At 55.0% G+C, this 16,062-nt stretch overlaps 1 protein-coding gene across 1 annotated transcript; it reads right to left on the reverse strand.

The window, feature by feature from the left end:
* Positions 1-230: 230 nt before the first annotated feature.
* Positions 231-6,042, reverse strand: PCK1 (phosphoenolpyruvate carboxykinase 1). Its single transcript, XM_081097503.1, has 10 exons — positions 5,949-6,042; positions 5,514-5,778; positions 4,863-5,044; positions 4,272-4,475; positions 3,956-4,143; positions 3,441-3,603; positions 2,800-3,024; positions 2,576-2,707; positions 2,122-2,217; positions 231-1,537 (listed from the first exon to the last, which is right to left on the reverse strand). The coding sequence occupies exons 2-10, from the start codon at positions 5,735-5,737 to the stop codon at positions 1,083-1,085; spliced, it is 1,869 nt and encodes a 622-aa protein (XP_080953629.1). The 5' UTR covers positions 5,738-5,778; positions 5,949-6,042; the 3' UTR covers positions 231-1,082.
* Between the last annotated feature and the right edge of the window lie 10,020 nt (positions 6,043-16,062).

The following is a 16,062-nucleotide window of genomic DNA, read 5'->3' on the forward strand; positions in this document are numbered from 1 at the left end:
GGGCACGGATTAGTGGCTCAGACACTGCCCAGTGGTTGATTCAGAAAAGCCCCAGCGTGGTGCCATGTCCCTTCTGGGTGACATTCTCTGCTCCCTCCAGCCCCCAAATCACCCCTCTTTATGGGGGATCCTGACGTCCCCATGTGCTTTGGAGGGGATTTGAGGTTTGAGTTCCCTCTCCTTGGTGGTTCAATTTTTTAAAAATATATTTTATTGATTTTTTTTTTTTACAGAGAAGAAGGGAGAGGGACAGAGAGTTAGAAACATCCATGAGAGAGAAATATTGATCAGCTGCCTCCTGATCCTCCTGGAAAAGGTGGGGTGATTCCAGCCCCCTGGAAAAGGTGATCACACACCCAACTGGGGATGTGCCCGCAACCAAGGTGCATGCCCTTGATGGGAATCGAACCTGGGACCCTTCACTCCGCAGGCCGACGCTCTATCCACTGAGCCAAACCGGTCAGGGCGGTGGTTCAGTTTTTTAAAAACCAAGCAGACAAATCCACCTTTCTATAAAAGTTTATTTTGTAATTTTCCAAGACGTGTTCAGAGAAAAGGTGAAATTCTGCAAAGGTAAGGAACAACTGTATATAAAAATAATTTAAACACACATATTAATAATAAAGCAACATTTCTTTCTAGCAACAACTAGTAGGTAATCTTGCCCAAGATTTTTTCCGAAGGTATTAAATACATTTTAGATAACAGTACACACACACACACATGCACGAGCACACACCTCACACACACACACATATATACAGCTCAAGTATTGTTCTCTGTGCATTCCTGCTAACTGATAGCTACAGTGACAATGACTAAATGCCTGAGTGTCCTGAAGATTGAGCAAATGTGCACGGAATCGTGAATTTGGGGGACGTGTTAAGATTTCCCTCCCCAATCTCGTTAGTTACTAGCCGGTACCCTGTGGTCGTATCTGAACAATTAAAGTGTGTCTGTCGGAAAGGCTCATGGGTGTGGTCACTGCGGGTGGCAGGCGGCAGCGGGTCGGGATCCTGGCTCTTGCTCCCGGCACACCTCGCGGACCGGGAGGGGGTGTGGAGGGTGCGGCCGCTCTCTCCTTACATCTGGCTGACTCTCTGCTTCAGCGCCTGGACCTCCCTCTCGATTTCAGGGGGGAGGTCGGCGTTCACTTGCTCCTCCAGGTAGGCCTGAATGTCCTCCGCCTCCTTCTCCCAGAACTCCCGGGAGATGTCGAAGAGCTCCTTTATGTTGACGTTCCCCAGGCCTCTCAGATTCAGGGCCTCCTCCGTGGGGATGTAGCCGATGGCCGTGAGCTTGGCGCCGCCTTTCCCGTTGATCCGGTTGAACATCCACTCCAGCACCCGGGAGTTCTCTCCAAACCCGGGCCAGAGGAACTTGCCGTCCTTGTCCTTCCGGAACCAGTTGACGTGGAAGATCTTGGGCAGCTTGGCCGCGGGGCGCTGGGCCATGCTGAGCCAGTGGGCCAGGTACTTGCCAAAGTTGTAGCCAAAGAAGGGCCGCATGGCAAAGGGGTCGTGCATGATGACTTTGCCTGTTAACACAGAGGGAGGGGCCCTGCCGGTCAGTGAGGCCCCCATAGGACAGTGCTGGTTGCTGACATCAGCATGCTCGGCTCCTCTGTCCACACGGAGAGAGAGGCAGAGACACAGACACAGAGGCGGACAGAGACAGAGACAGAGACAGAGAGAGACGCAGAGACAAAGAAACAGACAAAGACAGAAGAGACAGACAGACAGAAACAGGAGAGACACAGAGACATAGAAACAAACACAGGAGAGAGAGACATAGAGACAGAGGAACACAGAGATGGGAGAGAGAGACAGGAAGAGAGACACAGAGACAGGAGAGAGACAGGAAGAGAGACACAGAGACAGGAGAGAGACAGGAAGAGAGACACAGAGACAGGAGAGAGAGACAGGAAGAGAGACACAGAGACAGGAGAGAGACAGGAAGAGAGACACAGAGACAGGAGAGAGACAGGAAGAGAGACACAGAGACAGGAGAGAGACAGGAAGAGAGACACAGAGACAGGAGAGAGACAGGAAGAGAGACACAGAGACGGGAGAGAGTGCACAAACTCTGTCCCTGTGGCTGCAGATATTGACTTGGATTTACCTTTGTGCTCGGCGGCCGCCGTGGCCTCGGACCTCATGGCCGCCCCCACAAACACTCCATGCTGCCAGCTGAGAGCTTCATAGACGAGAGGGACACCTGTAGCAGGAAAGAAAAGATGTCCCTTCAACGCTTTGACACTCAGACCCTTCGGCCGGCACTGTCGTCTCACAAATGGAAAGAAGGCAGAGCAGCATCTTCCTTATTCCGCTCACGGTGTGTTCCCAGAGCTGCAGCGCCACCACCGAGGCCCACAACCAAAGGAGTCTGATAAAGCTCTGTTAGGTTGAGGGTCCTGAAAGCCTCTAGTGGCCAGAGGGGCTTCTACCTTTGGGCTTGCCAGTCATCCCAGATGCTGGGAAAGCAAGCTGGCCTCGCGGGCACCCTCTGACACGGCCATGGGAAAGGAGCGATTCCACAGACCCGCCCAGCCGGGTGCGGGTGCAGGGAGCCTCACCAGCAGGCCGGCGCCCTCCGAAGATGATGCCCTCGATGGGCACGCCCTCCGGAGCCTCCCAGGCAGGGTCGATGATGGGGCACTGGCTGGCGGGGGTGCAGAACCGCGAGTTGGGGTGGGCACAGGGTTCCCCTACAACAGGCAGAGAGGAGAGGCCCCTGAGTGTCCAGAACAAACACCGAGCACCCAGGGTTGGGGGGCGGCGGGGCCTCCAGCGGGCTCACCGTCCTCGGGAGTCCAGTCCTTGTTCTTCCACGAGGTGACCTTGACCCCAGCGGCCAGTGGCTGGTCGATGCCCTCCCAGTAGACGCCGCCGTCGCTGGTCTCGGCCACGTTGGTGAAGATGGTGTTCCTCTGGATGGTCTTGATGGCGTTGGGGTTGGTCTTCACAGAGGTTCCGGGAGCAACACCAAAAAATCCATTTTCTGGGTTGATGGCCCTTAAGTTACCTGGAGAGTTTTAAACCCGAAACATCAACGTGAGCGCCAAGCAACACATACCTGAGCTCTGAGACCTTGCCAGGCTCATTTTTGCACCAAACTCTCGAATCTTTTTTCCCCTCCTCCTTAGAACGTATTTTTCTTTTCTCACACAAGCAATTATATTTACAACGCTCTCCTCCCGCTCCGTTTTCCATCAATCCTATTTTAACATATGTATTCTATAAACAAACAGCCACACAGGGTCTCATTTCAACCCAGATTTGATAGTAAGTGAAAGACTGCTTATAGAGAATACATATTTCTAAGACTTTGCAAGATCGGAAATCACTAAATTAAAAATCTAGACCGTGTGAGCTCAGGGGCCCTTGGCATGTTTGAAAAGCAAAAGTCCACTGTGAGCAACAGGTGGGCCTGAGAGTCACCTTGCTGGTCGAACTTCATCCAGGCGATGTCGTCTCCCACACACTCGATCTTCCAGCCCGGGAGGCTGGGGTTCATCATGGCCAGGTTGGTCTTCCCGCAGGCGCTGGGGAACGCGGCCGCGAAGTACTTCTTCTGGCCCTGGGGGCTGGTTATGCCCAGGATCTGCAGAGACAACGTTCCTCCTGATGCTTTTCCTTCCTTTGCTTCCCAGCCCATGCTTCAGCCTCAGCCTCGGGGTGTGCCTAGAAGCCCCCGAAGGGCGGGACCCCAGCTTCTTTCTCTTCAAGTTTCCAAACAAATATTTTGAATAATGGCGCCTATGGGCCTGGCTGTGTTTGGCGTCCTTCAAAAGGAGCAGCCACGAGTCATTCATAACTATTGATGTCATTTCCGAATCTGTCTGGCCTGGTGTCCTGGGCCTGGCCTGGTGGGCACTGGAAGGCCACCTGTACTGGCCAGCACCCGCCCCTGCCCCTGCCCTGACCCTGCTCACTCAGAATTCCCTGCATCTTACCAGCATGTGCTCGGCCAGCCACCCCTCCTCCTTGGCCAGCCGGCTGGCCATCCTGAGGGCAAAGCACTTCTTCCCCAGCAGCGAGTTGCCGCCGTAGCCGCTCCCGAAGGAGATGATCTCCCTGCGGTCGGGCAGGTGGGCGATGAGCGTCTGCTCTGGGTTGCAGGCCCAGTTGTTCACCAGCGGCTCTGCGGAGGACACAGCGCGTCAGGTCAGCGTGGCCCCACCCGCCGAGGGCCCGGAGGACGCGCCGGGGGTTTAAGGCTAGGCTTACGTTTAGAAATTCTAGCTTTTGGTTTTGAAACAATGTGCTTACTTTTTAAAGGCAAGGGGCACCCCACGGAATGGAGGCACTTGACGAATTCCCCGTCACCCAGAGCCTCGAGGACGGGCGTCCCCATTCTCGTCATGATGCGCATGCTGGCCACCACGTAGGGCGAGTCCGTCAGCTCGATGCCCACCTTGGCCAGAGGCGAGCCCAGGGGCCCCATGCTGAAGGGGATGACGTACATGGTGCGACCTGCGGGCGGGGGGAGCCGTGAGAGAGGGCCTTGGACTCATAACAACCAACACTCGTTTCCTCCAATCACCTCACTCCCTGCCCGCCACCGGCTCCCCAGTCCACGAGAGTCCACTGGGAAGTGGCGAGAATCCCCAAAACAAAGGCGTTTTCATAAATGTGCAATTGGGTTCCACCATGCGTGGAAACCGTTTTCCTGTTCCTCGGAGACAATTTGTAAATCAAATCCTAAGATGCACGTTTTCAAGACGTTGCCAATCTCACATATGGAATTTAAAGATCTCCGAGGTCACGGGAGTTTCCATGATGGTTAAAGTGACCATTCGGACAGACATCATAATAAAAGGCTTGCGGATATTTTGCCCCTCAAATAAGTGCTTCGCCTACCTTTCATGCACCCCGGAAATCGGGCGTTGAATGCTTTCTCAAAGTCCCCCTCCGACATCCAGCGGCCCAGCTGGCTGATGCCGCTTTTGGGGATGGGCACTGTGTCTCTTTGCTCTCGGGTGATGATGACCGTCTTGCTTTCGATTCTGGCCACGTCCCTGGGGTCAGTGAGAGCCAACCAGCTGCAAAAACAATAACACACAGGTGAGGGGCGGAGGGGACGTGCAGCCATGTTGAATGCGTCTGTGTGCTGGGTCCTCTCAGCCAAGCATCCTGTAGGAACGGACCCGCTGACTCATCCTCGTGTCCTCCCTGCCCCTAGCAGGTGCCAAGCACTGGCGACGTTCTGCAGATGTGACAGCCACACCAGCTGGCAGGGTCAAGGAGCCATTTGCTAGACTGTGAGCCAGTCTGGGAGGAGAGGGACGGTCGACTTCTGTTTTTACCCGGTGTCTAATTTGCAAAGAGCATTTGCTTGCATATGCCAGCTCACTGAAGACTGGGGCACTGTGAGTGTCATTAAGTTAAAGTCTATATGGTTTTGGCCATTACATAATTTTTCAAAGGCCTGCAAACCCCTCACCCCTCGATCTTCATCCACCTCTTTCCACCTTGTGGGGGGGGGGGGTGCTGGGGCTGGGGTGCACTCACCAGTTGTCATACTTCTTCAGCCTCTTGATGGTGCCCTGCTCCTCCATCTCGCGCAGCAGCTGCTGGTTCTCCTCCTCGGAGCCATTGCAGATGTGGATGCATTCGGGCTGGCACAGGCTGGCGTTGGTCTCCACGAACTCACGCACTGCCTGGGGCAGGCTGTCCAGGGTGCCCTGGACGACCTTGGCAGAGTAGTTGAGGCCGTTGGGGAGCTGAGGAGGCATTTCTGCAGAGTCGCGCTGAGGGCCACAGACACGGAGGTTCCCTGCAACGGCAAGCATGGGCTTCCTGAGCGTGAGCGAGAACTGGCGCCCTCTGGCCTACGCCGGGGCTGTGTCTGGCGGCGCACCTGCCCGGCGTAGCTGTAAGGATAAGGAAGCGAGTTCGCGTTTACTCCGTGGTTTTTAGCAACGTAAGTTCAAACACCCAGCCTACCTTCCTGCTCTCTGGACGATCTTGACCAGAGATCCAAGGCCTGCTTCCGGGCTCTTCCCGCTGGTGAGCCTGCTTTCCCGGTGGGAAGGTGGTGTTTGGTGTTTGGTGGCAGAAGCGCCGGCTTTAAATGCCACAGAGAAGCAAGGTCCTGCCCCCTGGCCCCACCCGGGAGGCTCGTCTCTGACGTCAGGGGCAGGCCTTTGGATCGGGGCCACGGTCAGCTTCACTTTGGACCGGCTCCCCACGACCCATCCCAGGGAGATAATCATTGAACAGCCAGCCGCGGGGATGCCAGGAGGCCTCCGACCCCTCGCCAGCCGCCCTTACACAACGTCTGATTGACTAAACTTTGGCCCAGTTCACTGCTGATGCAAAACACATGGCCCTTCCGTTGACAGGCGGGAGGGGCGGGCCCAGGCTGGTGGGGCACCTCCTGGACGTCGAGTGTGTCCAGGGCACAAGCTGGCAGCACATTGTGTGTACCCATGGCTGCCGGTTGGCAGAACATTAGGGTAGTAGGTGTCAGCCACCCTCAAAGCCCCGGAAGGCTGTGCCTGATGCCGGCCAACAGGTGACTTGTTGGCAAAGGTCTGACCTAACTGGGGGCTAATAACCCTACTGAGTGTTCACTGTACCGCAATATAATGGCAGGGGTTTCTGCCTATTTTGCTCATTTTTGTGGGTACAGTTACTGACACACCGTAAGCACTGTCCTCAGGGCCTTGCATCACGACCAACCTCTGAGGCAGAGCCCATGCACAACCCTATGTCCAGACAAGGAAACTGAGGCACCGGGAGGCAGGGCCCTACTCCCAGCTCCCCGGCTGGTGGGCAGCAGAGAGAGAGCTAGAGGAAAGGCGAGCTGGGCTCCGGAGTACTACCCCAGACGATCCTGTGGGGTGCCATTGCCTCTTCTGGAACCTTCTGTGTACCCTCCAAAGAGCTCCGGGCTGGGTGCAGTCACTCCTGGAGTCAGCTATCCCTTTTCCTTGCGCTGGCAAGTCCGAGCACCTAGGGATGGGGAGGGGAGGGGAGGGGGGCGGGCTTGGCGGTTTTGCTAGATTACACTTGAGCAATGAGACCTTTATAACAGCTCTTTAGAAAAATGTGCTTTGCAAGCCGTCGGAGCTTCGGTCCAATTTAATGGACCGTGGAGCGGTTGCTGGTGTTTCGAGAGCATTGGGTGAGAAGTCAGGAGAGGGGGGCCAGGCCCTGACTCCCCACAGCCAACCCCTAGGCTCAGGGGAGCCCCCTCCCTCCAATGAGGTCGGGTAGGGATGCCTGCCTCCCCAGGGAGCGTGTGCTGAGAACCCCCTGGTGGAAGGCCCCGGAACGGCTGTCTCAGGCCGGGCTTGCTGAGTGGCCTGTTCACAGGGTTCCCTCCTCGCTGCAGTTTGTGCACACGCTCCCGCCTTCCACCAAACTGTCCCCCACTGCTGTTTCATTCACTTGGGTTTTTATTCAACCAATCGAACCTTTCAGTATAAACGCAATGTGAGCGGTTTTGTTTAGTTTTATATTATTTCCCTTTTTCGGTCACTAGAATTCATTATCAGTGTCATTGCCAGCCACGTACAAGTCTGTGTCCTGTCTAAATGCGACCAGGATGTGATAGTGCTCCTGGCTGAGGGACTCTCTCCACATGTGACATCCGTGGAATTCCCAGCCCAACGCAGGACCACAGAGACACAACACACGCATCCGCGGTTCATCTCGCCTAATGGGTCGGGATGCCGTGTGGCTGATAAAGCTGTCATAGGTCTGATTCCTCCAAGAGCACATAGATTGAAACAAAACTGTGAAACCAGCACTCATTTGCCGTTCTAAACACCACTCATAAATTCCAGGTGTTTATGTCCCGAGTCCTCGGCGAGAGAAACCAGCGAGTTCAATTACCATGTAGGAGCGGTGAGTCACACCGCCCGCCTCCAATCTTTTCATTGCAGCGCTGAACGGAGCAAAGGTGGCCTGGAGCCTCGGGCGGGGCTGCTGAGGTTTAAAAGGTGTGAGCAGGTGAGCCGGGGTTGGGGGGGGGGGGGGCGGGGGGAGCGCTGTGATCCAGGTGAGCAATGGAGAGCAAAGCCGTGAACTTGCAGGGGTCTCACCGAGGACTCTCGGGAAGTTTGATTGTGACGTACATGGACGTTTCTTAGGGACCCGGTGGCCAATAAAAAAGCAGAAATTCACAGATGGTGCACAGATGGTCCAAAGACCATCAGCACCAGCGCTTGGAGCCCCTTAAGGCCAGGATGGGTGGTTTCCATCCTGTGCTTGAGGGAATGGGGGGAGTCCCCAGGGGGAGTCCACGGAGCCCCCTCACAGAGGAGGGGAGAAGGCCAGGGAGATGAGCTCACAGACTTCCCCGCCTGTGGTATGTACTGGGCTTCCATGTTGGATCTTTGCTTGAAATAGGAATCTCACCGGGTGAAAACATGGGACAGCCACATCCTTTCATAGGGGAGGTGGGGCAGCCGAGGCCCGGAGAGCACAGCCGGACCTTTTCCCACGCTAAGGCTCTTCACGGTAAGGGCATCACCTTCCCTCTGTACTCCCCGCGCCGATGGGGGTGACGGGGTGGGCTCATTCCACAGAAATGCCCCTCCGCTCAGGAATCTGAATTCCCAGAAAAGCATGGCCCCTTTCTGGTAGAGACAGAAGGGGTGGTGGTTTTCTGGAGGCGACAAGGAACGAACAATGTAAATCCCACGTCTGTGCCGTCTCCGCTGCCGGGGGGCCGGCTCTGTGGGCACTCGGCTGGCCCCGCCGTGGAAACGGCCGACACTGGAGCTGAGTGACGAGCAGCCCAGGAGTCATCTGCCCCCCAGCAGCCCAGGTCGTCCACCCCACTGTGTTTGTTAGGGACAAATATTTAGATGTTCCACGTTTATGGGGTAATCTTTGCGTCTTTGCGGCCTGGAGGGCATTTTTAAGAGTTGAATGAGTCAATTTGCTCGTTTGGAGCCACAGAATTATATAATTGAAAGGGTCCTTAAAAGATTAGGCTAATCCAGTTTAACAGGTAGGGGGTCTCCTTGGGGGTTATAAAATGTTCTGGAACTAGATAGAGGTGGCGGCTGCATAATTGTGAATGTACTAAATGCCACTGAATTGTACACTGTAAAATGGTTCCTTTTATGTTACGTGAATTTCACCGCAATTAAAAGAGAAAAAAGATGATGTATTCCGATCTGCTCCTTTGAAGACGAGGGAACAATGGCCCAGGGTGGGGGCCGCTCTCTAGGAGGCAGGCTGGTCTCCAGCACCCGCCAAGCACCCACCAGCACCACCCCTCGACCTCATCCTTCCCACTGCTCCCAGTGGCCTCATAATGTCTTAGGGCATTCATCCGAGGAAGGCAGAGAGACAGTTAATATCATTAGGGAATCTCCCCCAGGGAGATTTACATATTCTTTCCACAGTGAAGAAATAAAATGAACCAAGAGGCAAACCACGCTGCTCGGTGTGAGCTGATAAAGCGTGGTTTCCGCGGCAGAGATGTGCTCAGAGCATATGTCCAGTGAGTGCGGACCGCCAGGTGTCAGACCTTTTCCGAGGCCGGTTCTGTCCGGTGACAATCGTTAGCGCCCCGGGGAAATAGGGAGTCCATACAATCATCTTTATTTCCTTCGGCTCTTTCTCCGTCAGGTTTATGCAGAAAGGACTCACGTGTGGGAGGGGAGCGCGGCACGTCACACCCACCCCGTGAATGGCTGCGCCCTTCGGAGGGTCGTGCCCCCGCGGGGGGTGCTGACTCGGTCAGTGGAGGGAGAGCCGCCCAGTCAGGACAGGCCGACTGCAGACCTGCTCCTGTCCCGTGCCCGCTTGCTCTTCTTCGGCCTTGAGAGACTGACGCTCCTTGTTGTCTAAGCCGTTTTGAGTTGGGCAGCCCGTTGTTTGCAGCCAAAAGCGTCTGAGGTTACATTCCATACCCCGTCCACCCAGAAGCCAGACTCAGGGGCCGTGGTGGCTCCAGGCCAGCTCCCCAGCAGCTTGCGTTCCCCTCCTCGCCTGTGCGGAGCGGAGGGGGGTGGATGAGGCACCCGCCCAGGCCCTGCCCTCCCTGGAGTCCTGTCGGGTTTGGTTTCTGTCGTTTCCCTCTTGCCCGCTCTGGAAGCCGGCGACAGTGTTTGCGGAGCCTCTCTTCTTGTTGGAGGCTGGGAGGCCTTGGTTAAAGGGGAGGTGACGTAGGTGCGCAACTCCCCTGGGGGGACAGGGACGGACAGCACGTCTGGGTAAGACAACACAAAATTACAAACTCCGATTTGCCCTAATTTTGTACAACCCTGCCTCGGTTTCTCTCCTTCGGGTTGATGTTGTAGACAGAGCATACCCAGACTGTAGCCCGAACCACCAGTGTCCCTCCGCCCCCATTATCCGCTGTGAGGTTTAGTGTTGAGGGCACTGGCTGTGCGGTCGGGCTCCAGTGGCTCTGGAATGCTGTGCCATCTGCATTCTCACACATTCTCCGGAATGACCGACGTCAGAGGGGGCAGGGGGACAGAGGGCCCAGCCCGGCCCTGAGTGCCCGGGTGCGTCACTTATGGCCCCCGTTTCCTCATCTCTAAACCGAGACGGCCCTTCTGACTCAGAGGGCCCCTGCGTTCAGGTGCTCAGGAGCGAGCAAGTCCATTTCCAGAGAGAGTGTGTGGCAAACAGCGTGAGAGTGAGAAGAAATGTGCCGCTGAATCCCATTCCAAACACACGCACAGAGGAAAGCCAGCGTGCCCAGGCCGGCACGGGGCAGAGAGGCCCAGGCGCGCCGGCCCCACAAAAACAGCGGGAAAATGGATCCACTCTGCGGCTCAGTGAATCCTCTTGGAAGCCACAGTCACTGCTCCAGAACTGAATGCACCCTCCCTCGCGCTCCCTGGTGACTCTGCAAATCCTCCCTCGCTCTCAGGTTAGGGCTCAGCACGAAAATGTCTGTCCTGATCCACACCGGGGATCATTCCCAAACTCTAAATCTAACTCACTCTCAGCTCCTCTCCCAACAGGGGAGGCTCACCCCCCGGGACCTGAGGACACATCCCCGGGGTCGGGGGTGCAGCCAGCGCACCTCCTCAGGGCTGGAGCTCCTAACGCAGCTATTGGACCCTGGAATATCTCCAAGTGGGAATGTGGTGGGAACTGAGCCCCTCGGGCGGATGTTCTAAAACTCGGGTCGAGAAGCCAAGCCCATCTCCACGCACCGGGAAGACCCTGCGTGTGAGCGGGGCCGAGTCTGTGGGAAGGCGGCCAGCTCGTGAGCCCTTCGCCAAACCAACCTGCACGGCTTCGAAGAGGCAACCGAGTAAGATAAACGGTCGAGGGGGAAAGAAACCTTCGTGTTGAGTGTTTGGGGTATTTAAGAAAAAGTAAAATTGTTGAGGGGTGAGCACTGGGCTGCAGGCCCGAGAGGCACAGCCAACCCGGTGGGAGAGGCGGCCATGCCACCCGCTGGCATTTCAGCAGGAAGACGGGAAGCAGGGGCTGGAGGACCCCTGCGCCCTCAGGTGCAATGGGCCCTGTGGCTCTTTGTTTTCAAGCAGACTGGGCCCTGTCCTGTGGCTATTCAGCCAGAAGCCGGCGGAGGTTATGTGAGTCTTCTTCCCCCGCTTGCAGTAAGGAAACCATGATGGAACAGGCCCCTGTCTCACCCTCCTGTGCTGGCCAGCGCTGACGCAGCCAGGACCGGCAGGGTCTGAGGCTCGGGCGTCTGGCTCAGGGCTGGCTCAGCTCCCAACCCCGCGGGCTCCCTCCCCAGGCAGCCGGGCCAACTGCTCCAGGGTTGAAAAGTGGTGGGAGGTGTGGGCTTTCAGACACCAACTTCTGTACAGAGGTGAGCCAACCTCACGCAGCATTTGATCCTGTTTGGCCACCAAGGTCATCAGAAACAGGCCTTGGCTCAACGTTTCCACCGTAGGTAGGGCCCTGGCATCCCAAGGAGTATGAGAGGATCGGGCTTGGTACCCAAATAAGCACCCGGAAACAGCGCCTGCACGATGGCGCGAGTGTTCCTAAATGCCCAAAGGAAAAGCACTGGTCTTCATGCGTGCAAACCCTTTAATTCGTGCAAACATTGGCTCCTGGGGAGTTCTAGCACCGGAGGGAGGGGACAAAAAAGCAAAGGCCACGTCCCCGACCTGCAGGAGCAGTTTCTTCGCTCCTCTCAGCACCCTCCTTACCTCAGCCCCTGCACATAGTAGGTGCTCAGCAAATGTCCACTAAACAAACCCAGCTGGAAAGACAAGTGCCGCACACGGGAGCGGGGCCGTACCGGCCGCCGTGCCTAGCAGCGAGCGCATGGTGCAGGCAATAAATCCACCCCAGAATGTCCCACCCACGGAGTCTGTGGGTTCTCTTTAACTTTCCCACATGCTTCCCTCTCCACGCCTCTCTCAGCTCCTTGATTCGGATTCATGCGACTAAGTGTGAGGCATAACCGGCTCATTGCTCTCTCCTGGCGTCGCTGCTCCCCTGGCTTCCCCGGCCCTGAGCACATACTGCCAGGTCAGATGGAAGGCACCCGAGCAGGCATTTTCCCAGCTGCGCCGTTTACTTGTCCAGAGTCCCACCATGTGTTCTCATTATTTTGTGCATCAAGAGCCACAAGACATCCACACAGTCAATCAAATAGGCGCACGGAGCAGCCTGAGCCATGAGAACACCCCGAGTTGCGTCACACGGGCTCCTGTTAACACGGGAGAGCCTTGTAGATGTCGTGAGCGCCTCAGAGGGGTGCACGGCGAGGGCCCTGGTGCGTGCGCGAAGCCTTTGTGAGCAGCCTTCACACTTTGTTTTTCTCCGGCAAATCCCAGGGGTCCTTTATGTAAAATGAAAACTCGCAACCTCCATTTGCCGAGATGGAGAGCGAAATTAAGGCATCGCATTCAGTAGGCGGCCACATAGAAAGGAGCTCCTGTGAACCACTGACAGTAAGTTCTTTGGGAAAGAAAACCTTGGACTTCCTTTGTTGCACTTGGAACAATGGAAGGCGATGCTCACCGATGTCTTCTTGTGAGCTGTCACGTTATTGAAATGAGCGCTTCCCTGACCTTATTTCCAGGGAGCATGCTCCGTGAGTTCCCAGGGGGTGTCCGAGCTGCCTTGATGGGCACCGTTCCTGCTTTTCAAAGCACAGATTTTGAGCAGGTTTAATTCTGGAGCCACTTGCCACAGTTCAACGCAGAGAGCACACGTGCTCTCGGGACCCTTGGAGGAGAACAGCGAGAAAGTTCTGTGCTTCGCTACAAACAGACGAACACTCCGCGAGTGACATTTGAAAGGCACCGAGGTTGAATAACAACCGCTCAGAATAGACTTAGAAACACTTCGCTCCTCATGGCTCTTTCCGCATCTAATTATCCCAGCTATTGTCATGTCAAAAAATGTTCCACGTGACATGCTGTTCCTTCAGTAAGAAAAACTCCAAGTCAGAGATGAAGTCTATAACTTTCCAAGGGAAATCGAGGCCTGAACAGGTTTGCATGAACATGGGGACTTTATTACCTCCGGCTTTTCTTTTCTTTTCTTTTTTATACAAAAAATGTCTTTATTTGTTGCTGGCTCTCCACTGCTGCTTCATTCCATTTTCTGCAGTGCCTGGGACACTTATTAACAGGTATCCGGGTGCAATCCACAGAGCGGACTCTGTGCCGGTGTTCTGCGGGGAGACTGGTGTGGGAAGGCACATGGGCAGCCAGGAGCATCCTGAACACGCTGGTCTGTCGTTTTGTAACTGTTCCACCTGCTGACTCCGCCCTCGGGACCAGGTTGCAGCCAGCCCTTGGAAGTTCCAAGGATCTCATCAGAACTTCATGCTCAGCTTCCCTGGTGTGAGTTAAACTCAGCCACACCCTTGAGCCGCCTTCATTTGTACCACAGGGCCTTTGCACCTGCTCCACTGCCAGCCTGCAGCGCTCCTCCTGGTCTGTGCATGGCTGGGCCATCTTGTCATTTCCTGGCACCCACCCACCCACGGCCACCACCGTGTTTTCTTCTTGGCATTTATTACTATTTGTCATTTGTGTTTTCATTTGTCTGTGTGTTAAATCCCAGAATTCCTGATTCAAATGTGAGCTCAGTGCTGCAAAACACCTTGTCAGTCCTGGTCATGACTGACCCCGTCTTGACCCTCGTGCTCAACACTGTGTGGCATAGTGGGTGGATTCGGTTTGTCTCAGCAACCCCTTTGCTTGAATTCTCTGGTCGTGAGCACCGGGAAATTATGATTTGGTTCCCAAAGGCTGAGTGATCCCGGCCCAGTCCTGGTTTCACCGCCGATCGGCACGCGGGCTTCCCAGCTCCAGACCTCAGCCTCAGGAGCTGGTGGGGAGGAGCCCTCCTCTGCCAGCCATCGACCGCCAGGTTGCTCACAGCATTGGAATTGAGGATGGAGGCTCGGAGTCATAACACTGGCCATGGAGGACTCAGCCAGGAGTAAGTGTTCCCCTTGGTGCATCTGAGGGAACCCCCTGGGCGCATGCCCCGGCCTCAGACTCCTGCTACTGTTGTATCTTGTTCAGGCTTCTAGCAGATCACTGAGAGTTCCAGGTTTTATGTGTATGGGATACACTACCCTTCTCCTTCCCTGAGAGCCCAGAGCCCATTCATAAAATCATTCTTCTTTTAGAAAACAAAAACAGGTGTCTTGCAAGAATAAAAAAGAGCAGTACTACATTCCATGGATTGTAGGTTAGCCAAGTGGCCAAAAGCCACAGGTGGGCTCTTAGCTACACAGGCCCACACAGCTGAGAGCTTGGCAGAACCACATCTTCTGGAACACATTTTCCACCAGGGGCAGGACCCTCACCCCCACTGCCACGGGGCAGCCTCTGGAAATGTGTGGAGCTTTGGAGGTGCTCACAAACATAGGGAAACACGACTGGCATGTAGTGGGTGGCAGCCAGGGAGGCTCCTCGACCTGCCCGGTGCTGGACAGGGCCACACGCCCTGACGCCTGTGATTTGGGGGGGAGGGCGCTCGGGTGAACCCTCCCCGCACGGAGAGGCACATGCATTCACGCAGCGCCCGGAGGACGCCAGGGCCTCCGTCGGGCAGGTCAGCCTGTTCCGAGCCCGTCTCCGAAAGCACAGCATCGCGCCATGAGTCACCTGAGACTTACAAGCATGAAGCAAAGGTGCGCTTTATATTAGTGATTCATTTATGGTTTTGAAATTAGGCAATAATTTCCCTCGTGCTTGTTTATGTAACTGCCAGTGAACACTCTTATGAGCCAGGAAGGAGAGAGTTGGGGGAACATGAAGTTCATCTTGTATCATAAGACAGTCAGCCACCATCCACTCAATGTTGGCTGAGCCCCTGAACGCGCTGCTTCCCCGGGACCTGCTCTGGTGGTTATTAATTCATTTGTTAGTTTATTCATTAAACTGTTCAGGGTAATTTGCCATCTGAAGAGAGAGGCGGTAACAGAAACACAGGTTTGCTGCAGAAAGCCTGTAACGTAAGCCTGAAGGAGCCACTGTAGAAAACATTGAAAAGTTTTTTAATAGTGAAAATAGAAGAATGAAGGGGATATGAGAGCAAAGTTTGGGGTGGTAAATTATGATATGCTAATTGATAAGGAATGCAATTACCCATTCATCACGTTCAGTAAAATGCTTATTATAATAGTATGGTATTAGAAAATTATCTGATAGAGTTATTATAAAATACTAGGGAATCCATCTTACCTTTTTTGCATTAAGGGCTAATAAAATTACACCCTGAAAACAAAGTATGCCTTCTATTATCCCCACGAAACATGAGCTGGGGCTGGGCAGTCCACGGGGCTTCTTCGTCTGCCGCGCCTTTCCTTTCGGGAGGATCTACCCGGAAACCCTACTCCACGGGCTTCCCTGACGTCCTGGGACGGGGGGCAAAGACACGGTGCTGGGCCCGGAGCTGGCCCTGCGCGAGGAAGGCTGTGTGTGCTGGCTGCGAAGCCGGCATCCATGTTGAAATCAGCCTTCCTCCCTCCACTTGGTCATGACACTTGAGAACTGGAGAGAACCCTCTAGAACAGTGGTTCTCAACCTTCTGGCCCTTTAAATACAGTTCCTCATGTTGTGACGCAAGCATAAAATTATTTTCGTTGCTACTTCATAACTGTAATGTTGCTACTGTTATGAATCGT

This window comes from Myotis nattereri (assembly GCF_964212035.1).
Source record: "Myotis nattereri genome assembly, chromosome: 8".
Lineage (NCBI taxonomy): Eukaryota > Metazoa > Chordata > Mammalia > Chiroptera > Vespertilionidae > Myotis > Myotis nattereri.